The 18,611-nt window shown below is 51.4% G+C and overlaps 1 protein-coding gene across 2 annotated transcripts in view; it reads right to left on the minus strand.

Annotated features, from left to right (window-relative positions):
- Positions 1–29: 29 nt before the first annotated feature.
- The window catches only part of UBALD2 (UBA like domain containing 2), a 468,792-nt gene continuing 450,210 nt past the window's right edge, over positions 30–18,611 (minus strand). For both annotated transcript variants that reach the window (XM_050764500.1, XM_050764498.1), the window contains exons 2-4: positions 6,014–6,143; positions 5,665–5,727; positions 30–1,110 (exon numbers count right to left, since the gene is read on the minus strand). In XM_050764500.1, the coding sequence (XP_050620457.1) occupies positions 799–1,110; positions 5,665–5,727; positions 6,014–6,133 (495 nt within the window). In that variant the 5' untranslated portion in view covers positions 6,134–6,143 and the 3' untranslated portion in view covers positions 30–798. The remainder of the gene's footprint in view (positions 1,111–5,664; positions 5,728–6,013; positions 6,144–18,611) is intronic.

Consider the following 18,611-nt stretch of genomic DNA (forward strand, 5'->3'; position numbering starts at 1 on the left):
GGAAATAAAAGCACCGCAAACCAGGGAAGTTAGAAAAGTCTCTTTTTAAGTTTTTAAATTAAAATTTCACCCTGGTGAGATGGGATTCTGATTTGGGAACTAAACTCAAAGGCAGGCTCTCCGCAGTGGGAGGGGCAGGGCGCCCAGGGCAGTCAAGTCCCCTGCTGGGCAGAGCCTGACCTTTGACCTAAGTCAGCTCCTCAGTGCCACATCAGCCCTGCATTCAGCAGGAGACAGGTGACAAGAGCTATGGGGCCACAACCAGCAATCAGAGGTGGGGAAGAGGCCATGGGGAGAGAGAGCCCTGATACCAAGAGGGCCTTCCACAACTTTGGCTTCAGGCCCTCCCGGGACCTGCAGCCGCTATGTGGCTGCCCCGGTGACTGTGGGAGTGGGGTCCGCTTCCAGATTCCAGAAGGCATGGCTGTTAAACGAGGCAGCTGAGACACCTTGTGCCACAACATCACTCCATCGGCTCTGCAGCATGGCAGCCCTAGCCCCGAGCACCACAGGTGTGCCAGGCCCATTCTCACGCACATTAGTTATATTTATATATTCATATATATTATAGTTATATATTAAAAACAGAGGAAAAACTTGCCTGAAAAACTCCTGAAGGACCCAAGTGGTCCAGGAAGTTTACTATCCCCCCCACCCACAAAAATTCTTTTATAAAATCTTCCAGTGCGATCTTCGGGAAACCCCCTGCCCTCCCCGGCTCCCCCCTCCCTGGCCCTCCTGTGTCCCCACAACCCTGGGCTGCCCCAGCTCCAGCCCAGCGCCCGGCGGCGTCCAGTCTCATCTCTGGCCGTCCATGGCCGCCATGGCTTTCTGCTGGGTGCCCCCCTGCTGTGCTCCTGGGGGCCACGTGGGCTGTGGGCGGTGGAGGTGGTGGAAGGTGGTGGGGGAGGAGGGTGGGATCCAGGGTGCCTGGTGGCTGGGCGGGGACGAGGCCCAGAAGGGGCTGAAGTTTGCAGGTGGGGAGCAGGCTGCTGCTGTCATGGGGCTGTTGCTGCTCTGCAGGCCCTCGGAGGCGCGGAGCTTGGAGAACATGGCCAGCGCATCGGGGAAGTTGGGCGGCGTGGCAGGGGTGTTGCTGGGAGTGCACATCTGCGGGGAGAGAACACGGGTGTGGGGAGGCTGCCTCGAGGGTCCCCGAGCCACTGGATGGGGCTTACCCAGGTCAGCCACTCCTTTACTCCCATTTTTCAGCTTCATTCATTTTTGCACAAGCAGCTTCCATAGGACAAAAGCGCCCTCTCCCTGAGCCAATACAAACAAAACCCAAGAACCTTATCAAAACCAACAGTGTTTCACGAAATGACACCCTGAGGAGCATCCAAAGTGAATGGTTAATTGCACCCAGGAGCTAAGGTGTCAGATTCAAGTGAGAGGGCAGGGGGCAGCCCAGGACACCGCTGCTCCGCGCCTTCCCTGGCCAGGGAGAGCAGCTGGCTGCCCCACCAGCCACCCTCAGATGCTCCCAGGCTGCTGGGCAAGGGAGAGCGGCCAGCGGGGAGGCTCTCCCTCCTGTGCCAACTCTGGAAAAGTTAAACCACCTTGGTGGATGGGTTCACACCATACTAAGGGTGACAGCCACCAGGTCTTGAAGGCTTTGCCTCCCTTATCTTTTTTTTTTTTTTTTGAGATGGAGTCTCGCTGTGTCTCTCAGGCTGGAGTGCAGTGGCGCGATCTCCGCTCACTGCAAGCTCCGCCTCCCGGGTTTACGCCATTCTTCTGCCTCAGCCTCCCAAGTAGCTGGGACTACAGGCGCCCGCCACCACGCCCGGCTAGTTTTTTGTATTTTTAGTAGAGACGGGGTTTCACCATGTTAGCCAGGATAGTCTCGATCTCCTGACCTTGTGATCCACCCGCCTCGGCCTCCCAAAGTGCTGGGATTACAGGCTTGAGCCACCGCACCCGGTCAGCCTCCCTTATCTTTTAACAATGATACTTAATGGCTTCAATTATCCTCTCTTTATGACAAATTAGGAAACTGAGGCCCAGAAGTCAGTTGCCCGAAAATGCACCCACAACAGAGGGCAAGTTGAGAAGACGGACCTCCCCAGCTCCCAAGTCTGCAGGCCCAAGTTCTTAACATCTACTGGGCCACACTGCACAGACAGAGTCAAGAGCCCCTTTATATCTGGGCCCCCTGAGGACAGAAATCAGGGATTTCAGTGTCCTGTGTCTGGAGCCTCAGGCCGAACACACAGCTGGCCTGCCCTTGGCTGCAGGCTGGCAGTTTCTCAGTCTGTCCAGCCCCTCAGTCCTCTTCCTGGGGGTAGCTACAGTCCCCCATCTGCTGTCTTCTGCCACTACCCTGGGGGCAGGGGCTGGAGTGCCATCCAGGAGTACCTCGCCAGCAGCATGGGCAAAAGGCAACACAGAGAACAAGACCACACAAAACTGACTGGGACCTCAAAGCTGCTTTCTCCCTTTCCCAGGAAGCTACAGGAGTCCTTCTTCGAATTTCTCCTCATTTTAGCAACACTGGCCCCTCCCCCAAGCACAGGAGTCGGGGGAACAAGACTTGAGGGCTCTTCACCTTGAAAGAGGGAGCGTTGGCAAGGCACAGTGGCTCACGTCTGTAATCCCAGCACTTTGGGAGGCTGAGGTGGGAGGATCACCTGAGGTTAGGAGTTCAAGACCAGCCTGACCAACATGGTGAAACCCCGTCTCTATTAAAAATACAAAAATTAGCTGGGTGTGGTGATGGGTGTCTGTAATCCCAGCTACTTGGGAGGCTGAGGCAGGAGAATCACTTGAACCCGGGAGGTGGAGGTTGTAGTGAGCCCAGTTTGCGTCACTGCACTCCAGCCTGGGTGGCAGAGCAAAACTCCATCTCAAAAAAAAAGAGGGAGCTTTCACAGCCAGAAACCGGGGGCTGTGCGTGGGGGGGTGTAAGCTACATTGAAGGGGGCCCCTCGTACACCCTGTCCACTGAGCCCCACACCATGTCAGCACCCAAGGCACCAAGGGAGCTCTGACCCTTGCCTTTCTAGGGGCCCTCAGGGGAGGCTGAAGGACTCAATGCAGAGGCCTGGCCCCACCCAGACCTTTCCCCTCCTCCCTCCACGACTCCCTGCCCCCCGCCTCTGGGGACGGCTTCTCGGCAGCAGGAAACAATGAATGAAGGGTGGGGGTGGAGGCCAATTGCATCACAGCATCGTGACCGACTTCCCCAGTTCCCTGAGCCAGCGAGGCCTGTCTCCTCAAACAGCAACGAGAGAACAGCAGGGATGATGGCTGGCAGGCCTGTGTCGGCCTGCCTGTGTGAGCTTGGGCAAGTTCCTGAACCTCTCTGGAGGTTCTCTCTGCTTTTGTAAAATCGGAGTTTTGAACCAGATGCGCCCCCTCGGCCAGTTCTCAAGAGAACCCAGTGTCCCCTGCACCCGCCTTGTCCTCCCACTTAAAGTCTGTGGTGCCTTTCTCTACTTCCAACTGGGAAACCCTCCTTATCAACTGGGAAGGTTCCAACTATGGGAATCTACAGTAATGTATGCGACAATCATTTATCAGTTACTCATGACTTCTGGTTTTGCCATTTTGCTGTTACTAGTCTCTAGTGTTTTTTTGTTTTGTTTTGTTTTTTGCTTTTAATCTTTTTCCTTTGACTTACTTTGTCTAAAAGAAATTGCCAGGCCGGGCGCAGTGGCTCATGCCTGTAATCCCTGCACTTTGGGAGGCTGAGGCAGATGGGCCACCTGAGGTTGGGAGTTCGAGACTAGCCTGACCAACATGGAGAAACCCCATCTCTACTAAAAATACAAAATTAGCCAGGTGTGGTGGCGTGTGCCTGTAATCCCAGCTACTTGGGAGGCTGAGGCAGGAGAATAGCTTGAACCTGGGAGGTGAAGGTTGCAGTGAGCCAAGATCACATCACTGTACTCCAGCCTAGTCAATAAGAGTAAATCTCCATCTCAAAAAAAAAAAAAAAAAAAAAAAAAAAAAAAAAAAAGAAAAGAAATTGCCAGCTAGGTGCGGTGGCTCACTCCTATAATCCCAGCACTTTGGGAGGCTGAGGTGGGAGGACAGCTTGAGGCCAGGAGTTTGAGACCAGCCTGGGCCACACAGAGAGACTTCTCCTGCCCCCGCCTTTCTCAAAATCAAAATTAGAAAAAAAAAAAAAAAAGAGAAACCACGAACTTTCCGAGAGCAGGGATGGTATCCTCCGCTGTGCCGCTAAGGCACTCAGACTTGGGCACTGATGGACATGCTGGTCATGTGTGTTACAAAACCTGCTGCTTTCCTTGAGGGATGCTTCAAAAGAGACTTACCATCTCCTTGGGATTTGCAGAGGAGGGGCAATAGGAACTAAACAGGATGCCATAGCAGCTCTTCCTGGGGAGCCTCCCTGTTCTCAGCCCCTCAGAATGGCTGTAGTATCTGGAAGTTCTGAGCTTTTTGGGATGGCCACAGCTGGTGAGAGGACACCTCAAGGATCCTCTGACAGGAGATGGCAGGGAGCTCCGAGGCTCAAGCACAGGCGGGTGCTTGGCCACTTCTCATGGTCAAGTGCAGGGGAGCGTGTCTCCTGGAGATGAAACCCTCTGGGGTTTCTAAGAGCCCTGTGGCCAGTACCACGCTCCCATCATACTCAAATGCCATTTTTGCTTGATTTATATACAGCATCAGCCATTCTGAGAAAAACTAGTTAAAAAGATCAAGACAGACCCCTCTACTTGTCCTCTGTGACTAGATGAAAACAGAGAGCCAAAGGCAAGGGCACCAAGTGTTAAAAATCCCAAAAATGTACCTAGAAGCCACAACAGCTCTCCTGGGGAACAATGTTTTAAGATCCCTATCGCTGAGCCCAGCCCCTCCTCCCCCAGCAGGTCCAATAGGTAACTAGCAGGGAAGGGTAGAGGAGGGATGTCCTGGGCCTCTAAGAAAGCAGGGTACCCCATGGCCAGGAGGGCAAAGGCTCAGGTCTGGGCCAGAATGATAAAGAAAGCAAATCCAGACCCGGACCACTTCTCGGTGTGCTGGGCTGGTAGAACTCAACACAGAAATTAAAGACACACTCCTGGCCTTATCTTGGGCCAAAATCTGTGTGTCCTCCTGGCTTGGGGGATGTATGTCCTTCCAACTTCCCAGTCCCCTTGGGCTTCGGAAGGGTGAACAGATCTTTGTGGCTAGAGCCCGGCTTCCTGAGCCAGGGTGGATTCATGGCTTTCCTGTTCCCTGTAGCGCTGGGTGTGTGTGTGTGGAGGGGGAGGGGGAAAACCACTCAACAGCACGAGGGGGTCCCTATAAACGCAAGCACCCCCAGCGCCCTCCCTGGGCCCTTCGCACGGGCTTCCCAGTGTCCCAGACGTCCGGGCATCACCCGAGCCCCCTCCTCATCCCCTGGCTCTGGGGTCCCCCAGCTCCTGAGCTCCTCGCCAGGCCCCCGGCCTTCTCCCCCTCCCTCCTACCCCCAACTTTGGCACCCCTTCCCCCCAGGGACCAGTGCCGGGCACCAGTCCCGAGGCCAAGCAGCAGCAGCCCGGGAGGCGGGCCTCAAAGTTGGAGGCGCCAGCGCCGGCCCGGGAGCCGCTCTTTCCTGGAAGACATTTTGGCTCTTTGTTTACATTCGCGGCGCGGCGCTCCCCGGCAACATGGCTGTCACCGTCGCGCTGACAGCGGCCCCGGCCCGCGCCCCTGCCCGCCGCCGCTTACCATCTGGTGGTGGTGGTGGCTGTTGGGAATGTTGGTTTCTTGGAAGAACGTGCTCAGCGCGGTCTGCGGACAAACAGGGCAGTGACACCGCGGGCCCGGCGGAGGCAGGAAACGCAGCGGCCGGGCCCCCCACCGGCTCCCCCCGCCTCCGCGCCCGGTCCGCGGCCCCCGACCCTCGGCTGCCCCACGTGCAGGGGGAGCCGGTCCCGGCCCCAGCCCCGGTCCTGCTTAAGACCCGCTAGCGGGCGCCGATCGCCTTCCGGGCCAACGACAGGAGCGCTCCCCGCCCCCGCCGCCGCCCGGCGTCTCCGACCCCCGCGGCCCGGCCCCGCGGCAGCCAGGTTCGCACCTCGAACTGCCAGTGGGCGGCCTGCAGCAGCTGCTTCGCCTGGTCGGCCGCGCAGCCCGCGGCCAGCACGAACTGGTTGATCATGACCTGGTGCCGCAGCTCGTCCATGTTCACCGACATGGCGCGGCGCGGGGCCCGGCGGCTCCGGCCGGACGCAGACGCGGGGCTGCGCGGGCGCGGGAGGCCGGCCGCCCAGGGCTCCGGGGCTCGCGCTCACCGCCGCCGCCGCCTCCGCTCCGCCGCCCGCTCCGCCGCCGCCCGCCCGGCGAATGTTGTGGTTCGGCTCCCGCAGCCCGGCCGACACCACAAACAACAGCGCGGGGCGGGGCTGGGCCGGCCCAACGTTCGGGGACCGCCGCTGATTGGCCGGGGCGCCGCTCCGCCAGCGCCCGGCTCCCGTAAGGACGTTCGATTCGAATCCTGCGGCCTGTGGGGCCCTCACTGTTTCTCTTTTCGCCCGGCCGCGCCCATTGGCGGAGCTCGGCGCCGTGGGGCTCCCCAGCATTGGCCGGCCGCTGTGTTTTGGCTCATCCGGCCTCGTGGTTGGTCACGGCCGGGCGTTCGGGGCGGGGCCGCCCGCGCTGATTGGCCTCCGTTGGTCCTGTTTGAACTCAACTTGAAAACCCAGAGTGCCTGCTGATTGGCCGAGGGCCCTCTGTTTGCTGTTGTAGGCTTGGGGGTGGTGCGGCCAAGTTCATTCATTACTTCATTGAAACAGAACATGCTCAGCTGGAAAAGCAAGACAGAGTGGCTTTGACTCATTTCCTCTGAAAGATGTGGTCATCTCGAGAAACAGAATGATCAAAATAGAAAACAGAGTCTTTGCAGCTGCTCTAGTCTCAAAAGCATGTAATTTTTAAAAATAACTTTCAAGCAGCCCAATTTTTCAAAAAAATCTTTTATTGAGACATAACGTACATTAGGAAAGTGCGATGTCGCAGGTACAGCTCCCAGACTTTTCACCAAGTGAACACCCAGATCAATTAACAGAACGTTACTTGCACCCTAAGAACCCGCGTCCTGCGCTCTTCTAATCACTACCCACCGCAAGGATCGAGCAGTCTTTTCTTAGTTTTTAGACCAAAGACTTTGCTCTCTGAAGATGGAAGCCAAGATTTATGTACCATAAATATGATATGCAAGGAAATATGCAAGGAAAAAAGTGAGACTTCCTCAGTGACCAATATCCCAAGCCAAGAATTTTTTCTTGTTAAATCGGTTGACCTAACTGAAGCTTTAATTTCTTTTTTTTTCCTCTGGCTTGTCACGAAAGCTAAGATGAAGCTTTAATTTCTACCACGTTTTAAAAAAACAATGGGTGGCAGTAGGGGTGGAGTCTGGGGTTGGGGTGGCTTACACCTATAGTCCCAGCACTTTGGGAGGCCGAGACAGGAGGATAACTTGAGGCCAGGAGTTCAACACCAGCTTGGGCAACATAGCACAGACTCCATCTCTACCAAATAAAAACAAATAATAAACAGTGAGTGTTTCTGCAGAGATACTGTTTCTCAGTTGTAGCCCTTTAAAGCCCAAAATTTGGTGGTGGTTGTTAGATAGGGCTAGAGTGACATGATCATGGCTCACTGTAACCTCAAGCGATCCTCTTGCCTCAGCCTCTTGAGTAGCTGGGACTACAGGCACACACCACCATGCCTGACTAATTTTTGAATTTTTAGTAGAGATGAGATCTCACTATGTTGCCCAGGCCGGTCTTGAACTCCTGGACTAAAGTAATCCTCCTGCCTCAGCCTCCCAAAGCGCCGGGATTACAGGTGTGAGCCACCATACCTGGCCCCAAATTTGTTTATATGTGCTGAGCTTCCATCTTTTGGATTAGGGTTTGATCTTCAGGGCTGTGTTTGAGAATTGTGGGGGTAGGAAAAGAACTAGGAGTTTAAGCAGATTGGGGAAGGGGCAGAAGAGATTGGGAAGATAAATATTGTTAGAGATTCGCTGCTAAGAGTTTCTGTTTCAGGAGAACTTAGTGAGTTTTTTATCTGAACTACTAATTACAGAGTGTATTTTAACTAAAGGTCTGCAGAACAGAAGGAGGCTTATAATAAGAAAGCATGCCGTGGTTCTATCTTGACTTTGCCTACATTGGATTTAACTCCCTATCTAAGAAAACTTGACAATATGTGTTTTTAAAGTTTACAAAGAAGAAGAAGATTACAACTAATGTTAATGTTTCTGTACTGATGAAAAACAAATTCAGGTACTACAATGAGCTCATTCCATTTGGTTCGTTTTTTGTTTGTTTGTTTGTTTTGAAGGAGTAGGAGTCAGCTTTTTCCTGGGAATTGCCCTGAAGTACACATGGGCTGGGACCTGGTGTGTGGCTGGAGAGTCCAGTACAGCTTGCAGCCTTCCCGTCCAGTAACTGCAAGGTGAAAACAAAAGTGAGCAGCCGGCAGCATACATTGCCAGGGAGCTCAGGCCACAAGCAGCCCAGAAGAAGGAAGTACTGTCACTGTGGAGCTCCAGGTTTTCACAAGTACATGCGGGTGTCAAACATGTCAGGGCCGTGAGTAGGAGGGTCTACCCTGGGGAGAGACATTTCTGGATGTAGTGGAATGTCCCCTATGAGCCCGTAGGTCTTAATTCAGAAGTAAGTTCCCAAGGAAAGCAAGAGTCCAAAATTGCCAAACCTGTTATTTCCTGGATATGAAGGCAGTTTATCCAGTTTATGTAATGTTTAACAGTTGCAGGGCCCAGCTGTGGGTACCTGGGCGAGGCATGGAGGGCAAGGCCCCCAAGCCAGAGACTCAGGTTCTAGTTATCTTCTGTGGGCCTAAGGTCACTCAGGAAGAGGGAAGGAGAGCAACAGAGCCCGTGATTTGTGGTCCTGAGATGTGGAAGTGCTTAATCCACATTTTGGCTTCTGAGAATCTGGTTGGAGATGACTAGCTGGGACACCTAGAACTGCCCCACACCTAGGAGAATGAATGAGGTCATGTTTGTAGAGGGCTTTGAGCTCATGGGATGAAAGCAACTTCCTAAATGCGAGGTATTATTAACTGAAGGTACTATTATTTTAATCTGAGAGGACAATGTATGGTAGGTAAAACAGAGAAATAAAAATATGCCATGGGCCGGGCGCGGTCGCCAGCGCCTGTAATCCCAGCACTATGGGAGGCCGAGGCGGGTGGATCACGAGGTCAGGAGATCGAGACCATCCTGACTAACACGGTGAAACACCATCTCTGCTAAAAATACAAAAAATTAGCCAGGCATGGTGGCGGGCGCCTGTAGTCCAGCTACTCGGGAGGCTGAGGCAGGAGAATGGTGTGAACCTGGGAGGTGGAGGTTGCAGTGGGCCGATTTTGTGCCACTGCCCTCCAGTCTGGGCAACAGAGTGAGACTCCATTTAAAAAAATAATAATAATAAAGGCTTGAGTCACAAATAAAACATGGTATCCTCAGAAAGAAAATCCTTGTTACATCAATGGTCTGGGCTTCAGGACAAGCGGTGAGGCAGCAACCAAGAAGAGAAACAATCTTAGCAGTATTTCCTCCGTTCCCGGATAACAAGGTTGTTGTGAATGCAAGTCATTGAATCAGTCCTGAAACAGGCACACAATAGCCGGACCATAACAAACAGCTGCCAGTTACCAAGCACTTCCTGTGAGCCAGGCAGCTCTCTAAGACTTGAATGTCTATTAACTCATTTCAATCCTCCCCCAAATCCAGAATCTCATTTCACAGATGGGGCCTCTGAGGGACGGTGGAGGGGAAGAGTGTCCAGTTGTGGAGTGAGGCAGTGGTTAGCTCACCCATGCTACCTCCGTTCCTGTTGCAGCTGTCACTTCCGTGGGACTCTCAAAGGGCCCCCTCCCTAAAAGATCTATGGAGGGCACTGAGAGTTCCGCTGGAGATGCCTGAATTGAGCGAACCCTCCCCGCCTCTGTGGGGATGGGGAGAAAAGGACACCAGCTGTCTTGGGTAATGGGTTTAGGGGAAGGATGGCGAACTGGCATTCCCAACCTCCATCTCTGCAGTGCATTAAATTCTTTTTCCGGCCGGGCACAGTGGCTCACACATGTAATCCTAGCACTTTGGGAAGCTGAGGCAGGCGGATCACTTGAGGTCAGGGGTTCAAGACCAGCCTGGCCTATATGGTGAAACCCCTGTCTCTACTAAAAAAAAAAAAAATGCAAAAATTAGCCGGGCGTGGTGGTGCATGCCTGTAATCTATAATCCCAGCTACTCAGGAGGCTGAGGCACAAGAATTGCTTGAACCCCGTAGGTGGAGGTTGCAATGGGCTAAGATCACGCCACTGCACTCCAGCCTGGGCGACAGAGCAAGACTCTGTCTCAAAAATAATGACAATAAAAAATAAAAATAGGCCGGGCGCGGTGGCTCAAGCCTGTAATCCCAGCACTTTGGGAGGCCGAGACAGGTGGATCACAAGGTCAGGAGATTGAGACCATCCTGGCTAACATGGTGAAACCCCATCTCTACTGAAAAATACAAAAAACTAGCCGGGCGAGGTGGCGGGCACCTGTAGTCCCAGCTACTCGGGAGGCTGAGGCCGGAGAATGGCGTGAACCCGGGAGGCGGAGCTTGCAGTGAGCTGAGATCCGGCCACTGCACTCTAGCCTGGGCGACAGAGCAAGACTCCATCTCAAAATAAATAAATAAATAAATAAATTTAAAAATAAATAAATAAATAAATAATTGTTCCTTTCTTCCTCCTTTCCACCTCTTATTTCCCTAAATCCAAACAGATCCAACAAAGCTGAAAGATGGAACTTGAGGGCTCTCAGAAATCCCAATAGGCCTAAGGCTCAGAGTGGGCACAAAATCCACTCAAGGTCATGAACGCTCCCTTTCCTCCGACTGACTGATGGCAGCACTGGGATTAGATTCAGGTTCGGTTGATCAAAAAGCTCATTTCCTTTCTCCCTTCCTTTTCTTTCTTTTCTTCCTTTCTTTTTTCCATCCTCTAATTTTTATTTCTTGCTTCCCTCCTGTTTCTTCAAGATGCCAGGACAAAAGGACAAGGTGGCCAGGAGAAGCAGAAAGGTGTTGAGAGGAGAAGGAGAATGGGAAAGGGTCAATAAGAATACAGTGAAAACAAGCAGCACCAAGGCAGCTGGGCAAGGCTGGACTCACACAGTCCCTGAAGGCTCGGGTCCAGGAGGCACTGGTGGTGCGATAGTTTTCTTCTCCTTTTGTGGATTTCCAGTGCTATTGCTAGCCTTTGTTTGTTTAACATAACCTATTTTTTGCTGCTGTTTTTCATTGCAAATGTATGCTTTGTGTTTCTTTTTTTGGAGACAACTTCTCGCTCTATCACCCAGGCTGGAGTGCAGTGGTACGACTTCGGCTACTACAATCTCTGCCTCCTGGGTTCAAGCGATTCTTGTGCCTCAGCCTCCCTAGTAGCTGGAACTACTGGCATGCTCTGTCACACCCGGCTAATTTTTGTGTTTTCAGTAGAGACAAGGTTTTGTCTTGTTTTCCAGGCTAGTCTCGAACTACTGGCCTCAAGCGATCTGACCGCCTCAGCTTCCAGTTTTGTTTTTTTTTTTTTTTTTTTGCGACACAGTCTTGCTCTGTTGCCCAGGCTAGAAGTGCAGTAGCTCACTGCAGCAACCCTCAACTCCCCTGGGCTCAAGCAATCCTCCAGCCCAGCCTCCTAAGAATCTAGGACTACAAGCGCACAACACTACACGTGGCTGGTTTTTTTTTTTTAATTTTTATTTTTTGCCCAGGCTAGTCTCGAACTCCTGGCCTCAAGCGATCCTCCCACCTTGACCTCACAAAGTTCTGGGATTACAGGCATGAACCACTGCGCTTGGCCATTTTTTTTTCCCCTACTCTTTTGCCTTAAAGAGGAAGGAGACTGTGCAGAAGGATTTCTTCTACTCCAGGCACATCCCAGTCTTCCTGGGCGATGAGAACAGCTCTGTCTATTGGGAACACACTAAGAGCCCAACTCTGTGCTAAATTCTTTATTTGGATTTTACATCATTTAATACTTTTTTTTTTTTTTTTTTTTTGAGACGAGGTCTCGCTATGTTGCCCAGGCTGGTCTTAAACTCCTGGGCTCAAGCAGTCCACCTGCCTCGGCCTCCTAAAATGGTAGGATTGCATGTGTGAGCCACCACGCCTGGTCTGGGTTACATCATTTAATACTCACAGCTACTCAATTAGGTGGGACTCTGCCTATCCCCAGTTAACAAATGGGAAAATGAAGGAGGTCAAGGTGGCTAAGTGATTTGCCCAACATCACTCGCTAGCTCAAGGAGCTGAGATTTGAGCCCAGATACTTGGTGTCTGCTTCCAGAGCTGGCTCTCTTAATTATCACATTCGACTTTTTAAGCCCTGTCCACCCCCTGGAATCCCCCTTAGCTCTCCCTCAATGATACTGAAAAGATAGAAAAGCTTATCTGTGCTGTTGGAAGCAGCAGGAAGGTGAAAGCCAATTCCCCAGTGACGAATTCATTGCTGGCTTATGCCAGATTACATTTTTCACCAAATGTCACACGTCCCACAAGGGACAAAGGCTGCACCACTCCCAGCACAGTTAATGGCATTTCCTAAAAGCAGCACTCTGACTGGTGAGTACTTTCTGTCCTGTACCTGCCAGCCCAGTGATAAGGTGGCCCTGCCTCTGCTTGCTAGGTGTGTCTAATGGTAGGTGAGTCTCCGGCAGTCTTTTTTTTTTTCTTTTTCTTCTTTATTTGGGACACTTGCTCTGTCGCCCAGGCTGGAATACAGTGGTGTGATCTCAGCTCACTGAGAGCTCCGCCTCCCAGATTCAAGCGATTCTTCTGCCTCAGCCTCGCCTCCTGAGTAGCTGGGATTACAAGCGCCCACCACCACGCCTGGCTAATTTTTGTATTTTTAGTAGAGACAGGGTTTCACCATGTTGGCCAGGCTGGTCTCAAACTCCTGACCCCAGGTGATCCACCTGCCTCGGCCTCCCAAAGTGCTGGGATTACAGGCACGAGTCACCACGCCCAGCACTGGCAATCTTTTCAAAGAGACACTTGGCTGGACACAGGAGGTTGCCTCTCTGCTAAGGAAAAGACAAAGAGTAAAAGCTTTCTAAGGAGGGTCCTCCTTCTCAGGGGTCCTTAGTTATCTGCCCGGACTCAGGACTCCCAGCCACTTTCTCTGGGGAAGACAGAAACGGATGGGCCTGGAGCTAGGCCACTATAGCTTCACGTCCAAAACGCAAGAGGCCTGTTGTTGTGGCAGGCCTGACTTCAGACATGAGGCAGCTTCCCACCTGGCCCGCCCTTTTTTTTTTTTTTTGAGACAGTGTCTCAGTGTCGTTTCAGCTGGAGTGCAGTGCTGCAATGCAGCCCACTGCAGCTTCGACTTCCTGGGTCAAGTGATCCTTCTGCCTTAGCTTCCTGGGCAGCTGGGACTACGAACATGTACCAGTGCCCCAGGAGGCCCCCAGCTGCCCAGGCCAGGTCTTAGCCCCATCTCTGTGGGTGCGCCCTGCAGGATGGTGGGTGGGAAGCAGATGTAGAGGTAGCGATTTTAAGTATGTAAACATTGATCTACTGTAATTGAAAGTAAATAATTTCTAAAATTGATAAATCAAGAAAGAACAGTATAATCATTCAGGCCAAGGTGGACAGATCACTTGAGCCCAGGAGTTCAATACCAGCCTGCGCAACATAGTGGGACCCTGTCTTTACTACAAAACAAAAAATTTGAATTTGGGGCCGAGTGCTGTGACTCATGCCTGTAATCCCAGCACTTTGGGAGGCTGAGGCGGGCGAATCACCTAGGGTCAGGAGTTCGAGACCAGCCTGGTTAACATGGTGAAACCCTGTATCTATTTAAAATTAGCCGGGCGTGGTTGCAGGCACCTGTAATGGCAGCTACTTGGGAGGCTGAGGCAGGAGAATTGCTTGAACCTGGGAGACGGAGGTTGTAGTGAGCTGAGATAGCGCCATTGCACTCCAGCCTGGGCGACAGAGTATGACTCAGTCTCAAAAAAAAAAAAAAAAAAAAAAAAAAAAAATTGGTATAGCTGTGTTCCAATAAAAAAATTTTTTTAGAGACAGGGTCTCAATCTGTCACCCAGGCTGGAATGCAGTGGCTCCATCTTACCTCATTGCAGCCTTGACCTCCCAGGCTCAAGCCATCCTCTTGCCTCCGCTTCCTGAGTACCTGGGACCACAGGGGAGCACCAGCATGCCTGGCTAATTTTCAACAAAACTTTATTTACAAAGACAGGCAGCAGCCTCAGGGCTAGTTTGCCAACTCACAGCTAGGAGAGGATGGAAGATTCCCCATTTGGGTCATGATATTACTGCCCCAAGGGGAGATTTTCTTGAGTCACCGCAGCCGCCTTTGTATGGGTGAGAAGGAAAACAGTCTGTTACCCCAGTATGGCTGAGCCTTACCTGATGAATCTGAGGCGTCTCTGGGCCAACCTGACAGCATGTGCTACTTTTCATGGATGAAGGATATGACCCCCACCCCTTTTCCTTCACTGCCCAGAGCATGTTCATTCCAGCCATTGCCTGTCCAAGCTTAGCACCTCCCCAGGCCCCACTGGCTCCCAATGGATGCCCTGAATGGGCGTGGCTATGAACTTGCTTTGGTTTGCACTCTTCTCTCTTCCAAAAATTCCCTTTCTTCCCCTTCCTGTTTATCCAAATCCTTCCCACGTTCAATTTTCCCTGCTCTAAGGAGCCTTCTTGGATTATCTCCTTATGACCTATGGTTGCTCGTTTGGGTCAGAGTCACTGTCTGAGGTCACAGAAAAGAGAAAAAGAGCCAGCCCTTGCTTGGAGGACTCTACCTTGGTAAGAGAACTCCACTGAGCTCACTCACCAGAAGTTGGGGAGAGGGACTGGGTCACATAGGCAGTGGAATCAATGTGTCAACCCACAATGCATTGCTCAGGGATACACACATATAGGATTAAATGACAATGAAAAGCAAGGGACTGATTAATGCAAATTGGAGGATACTGAGTCTCTGGTGAAGAAAGGAGGATATCCATCTGGGAAAGGTCATTCAAGGGTTTCAAAGGTCTTGGACTTCTTAAATTCCTGTGTCGGGTACATGGGTGATTGCTTATTATTCTTTAAATTGTGCGTATTCTAGCTTGGCCAATATGGTAAAACCCCGTCTCTACTAAAAATACAAAAATTAGGTGTGGTGGCACACACCTGTAATTCCAGCTATTTGGAAGGCTGAGGCATGAGAATTGCTTGAACCCGAGAGGCACAAGTTAAATTAACTTGTGAGTTAAATTAACTTGTGAGTGCAGTAAGCCGAGATCTCCACAGCACACCAACTTGGGTGACAAAGCGAGATTCTGGTTTTTTTACTTTTTATTTTTTGAGACGGAGTCTCGCTCTGTCGCCCAGGCTGGAGTGTAGTGGCATGATCTCGACTCACTGCATGCTCTGCCTCCTGGGCTCACGCCATTCTCCTGCCTCAGCCTCCCGAGTAGCTGGGACTACAGGCACCTGCCACCACTCCTGGCTAATTTTTAAATATTTTTTAGTAGAGACAGGGTTTCACCATGTTAGCCAGGATGGTCTTGATCTCCTGACCTCGTGATCCGCCCGCCTTGGCCTCCCGAAGTGCTAGGATTACAGGCATGCGCCACTGCGCCTGGCCTGTTTTGTTTTTTTGAGATGGAGTTTCACTGTTGTTGCCCAGGCTGGAGTGCGATGGTGCGATCTCGGCTCACTGTAACCTCCACCTCCTGGGTTCAAGAGATTCTTCTGCCTCAGCCTCCCAAGTAGCTGGGATTACAGGCATTAGCCACCATGCCTGGCTAGTTTTTGTATTTTGAGTAGGGACAGGGTTTCACCATGTTGGTCAGGCTGGTCTCGAACTCCAGACCTCAGGTGATCCACCTGCCTCAGCCTCCCAAAGTGCTGAGATTACAGGCATGAGCCACCGTGCCTGGCTTCTGTTTTTTTTTTTTTTTTAATTGTGCATGTAAATTATAAACACACTTTGGGTGTATGATTGTTTTTCCTCAAATTAAAAAATAAAACGCAGAGCTGGCCATGGTGGCTCACACTCATAGTCCCAGCACTTTGGGAGGCCGAGGCGAGTGGGTGGATGGATTGCTGGAGCCCAGGAGTCTGAGACCAGCCTGGGCAAAAAAGCAAGAACCCATTTCTACAAAAAATAAAAAATTAGCCGAATGTAGTTCACACTTCTCAAGAGGACCTCAGATATTCTTCCACAGTGTAGAGAAAAATACTCTGTCCGTGGTCAAGGCCTGCCAGCTATTGTGTGTGCCTGCTAGTGTGCTGACAGTCAGTGCCATTGTGTGTGTGTGTGTGTGTGTGTGTGTGTTAATGCACAAAGGGTCAGTCCACCTACTGCGAGCCTGCTAGTGCACTGTCATTACACCTATTGCGTGTAATGCCTTGTGATGGCACATTCCAAAGAGGGAAGGGTCTGACAACCACTCTGAGGCCGCCAGGGAACCCACAAATTCCCCCAAGTCCTCATCCTCCTCTGAAGATGTCTCCTAGCTCACTGTTTCCCAGCCACTGGTGAAATCCTCAATACAGCCCCCTTCACAGCCCGTGCAGTCTCTCCACTGCTCCCACTGTGTGTGACCCTGGGGCCAACCTATCCTCCTTTGAAACCTGGATCTCCCAGTTTATCTCCAAAATTAATAATTTTTTTTATTTGAGTAGCTGCAATATACAAACCATAAAACCATAAAGATGTCCTCTCTGGCACTTTGCACCATATGGAACATGCCAGCAGACAACGAGAGGGCTGGAGAGCTAAGCATCGGCAATTAAATGCTTAGCCTGGAAGCACAGCACACGCCGCATAACGACCTTTCTGTCAATGATGGGCTGCGTCTCTGAAGGTGGGCCCACTCAATTAGAATGCCGTATTTCTACTGTATCTTTTCTATGTTTATTTTATTTTATTTTATTTATTTTTTGAGACGGAGTCTTATTCTGTCCCTCAGGCTAGAGTGCAGTGGCCTGATCTCGGCTCACTGAAACCTCTGCCTCCCCAGTTCAAGTGATTCTCCTGCCTCAGCCTCCTGAGTAGCTGGGATTACAGGCACCTGCCACCATGCCTGGCTAATTTTTGTATTTTTAGTAGAGACAGGGTTTCACCATGTTAGCCAGGCTGGTCTCAAACTCCTGACCTCAAGTCATCTGCCCGCCTTGGCCTCCCAAACTGCTTTTCTATGTTTAGATGCGCAAATACTTAACCACTGTGTTACAATTCCCTACCATATTTAGTATAGTAACATGCTGTACAGGTTTGTAGCCTGGGAGCAATAGGCTATGCCACGTGGCCTAGGTGTGTAGTAGGCTAGACCATTTAGGTGTGTGTAAGTACACTCCAGGATGTTCACACGACAGAATCGCCTAATGACGCATTTCTCGGAGCGTATACGGGTCTTTAAGCAACACATGACTGCAGTACACCTTTGTTCATGGTTCACTGTCCTGAAGAATCATGTGGCCTCTTCTAACTCGAAGCGGGCAGCAAAAGAGAGCCTCTGCGTACCCAAAAGTAGAAGATGGGGGTCAGGTGAATGTTAGCGCCTCATTGCCTCCAGGCAGCCAGGCTGTGAGTCAAAGAGGATGAACTTATTTTCACTTGGTTATCTTTAAATCCCAGAGTCTGGCCGGGTGCGGTGGCTCATGCCTGTAATCTCAGCACTTTGGGAGGCCGAGGTGGGTGGATCATTTGGGGTCAGGAGTTTGAGGCCAGTCTGACCAACATGGTGAAACCCCATCTCTGCTAAAAATACAAAATTAGCTGGGCATGGTGGCACGCGCCTGTAGTCCCAGCTACTTGTGAGGCTGAGGCAGGAGAATCGCTTGAACTCGGGAGGCAGAGGTTGCAGTGAGCCAAGATCAGCCCATTGCACTTCCAGCTGGAACAACAAGAGTGAGACTCCATCTCAAGGAAAAAAAAAAAAATCCCAGAGTCACAGAGGAAATTTAAATGGACCAGGACTCAGCACAACGGAGAGAAATGTTAAAACAAGCCAGAGTTTCTGATGAGATCATGCTTGAGACTTTAGAAATTGTCAGGACCGCAGGAAGCCCGGGTATAGTGGAAAAAAAAAAAAGTGAAAGAGAGAGAAAATAAAAAAGAGAGCAAGAAACAAGTGCTGGGGCGAGAAGAGTTTGTTTCCCATAAAGCCCCTCATCTTTTTGCTGGGATAGGTACCCTTCTCCTTCAGAAACACTGCACCTCCAGAGTGAATGATGGACGAATGCTATTTCCTGACCCCACCAGCCCAAGCCACACAAATCATTCTTTGGGCCAGGCATGAGGTGCCGTTAATAAAACACAGAGCCAGTGTTCTGCATAAAGAGGAAGGAAGTATTTACTGAACACTAGAGCACTGGGTTGTACACAGCCGAATTGGGAAACCACCAGAATATGCCTCATCACCAACAACATCCGTGCCACACTCTCCCGTGCCCCACACGCCCTGGGGCCTGGGAACAGTCAGAGAAACTCTTGTGTCCTGCCTTTGGGAGCTTCCAGATCAGATCTGACCCACTGACCACACTGTGTTGTACACAGTCCAGTCATCAGAAGGGATTGAGCAAGGAAACAGGGTGTCCATCCAGCCCTGAAGGCAGGCAGCTGCCTAC

The sequence above is a fragment of the Macaca thibetana genome, chromosome 16 (genome assembly GCF_024542745.1).
Source record: "Macaca thibetana thibetana isolate TM-01 chromosome 16, ASM2454274v1, whole genome shotgun sequence".
Classification (NCBI taxonomy): Eukaryota; Metazoa; Chordata; class Mammalia; order Primates; family Cercopithecidae; genus Macaca; species Macaca thibetana.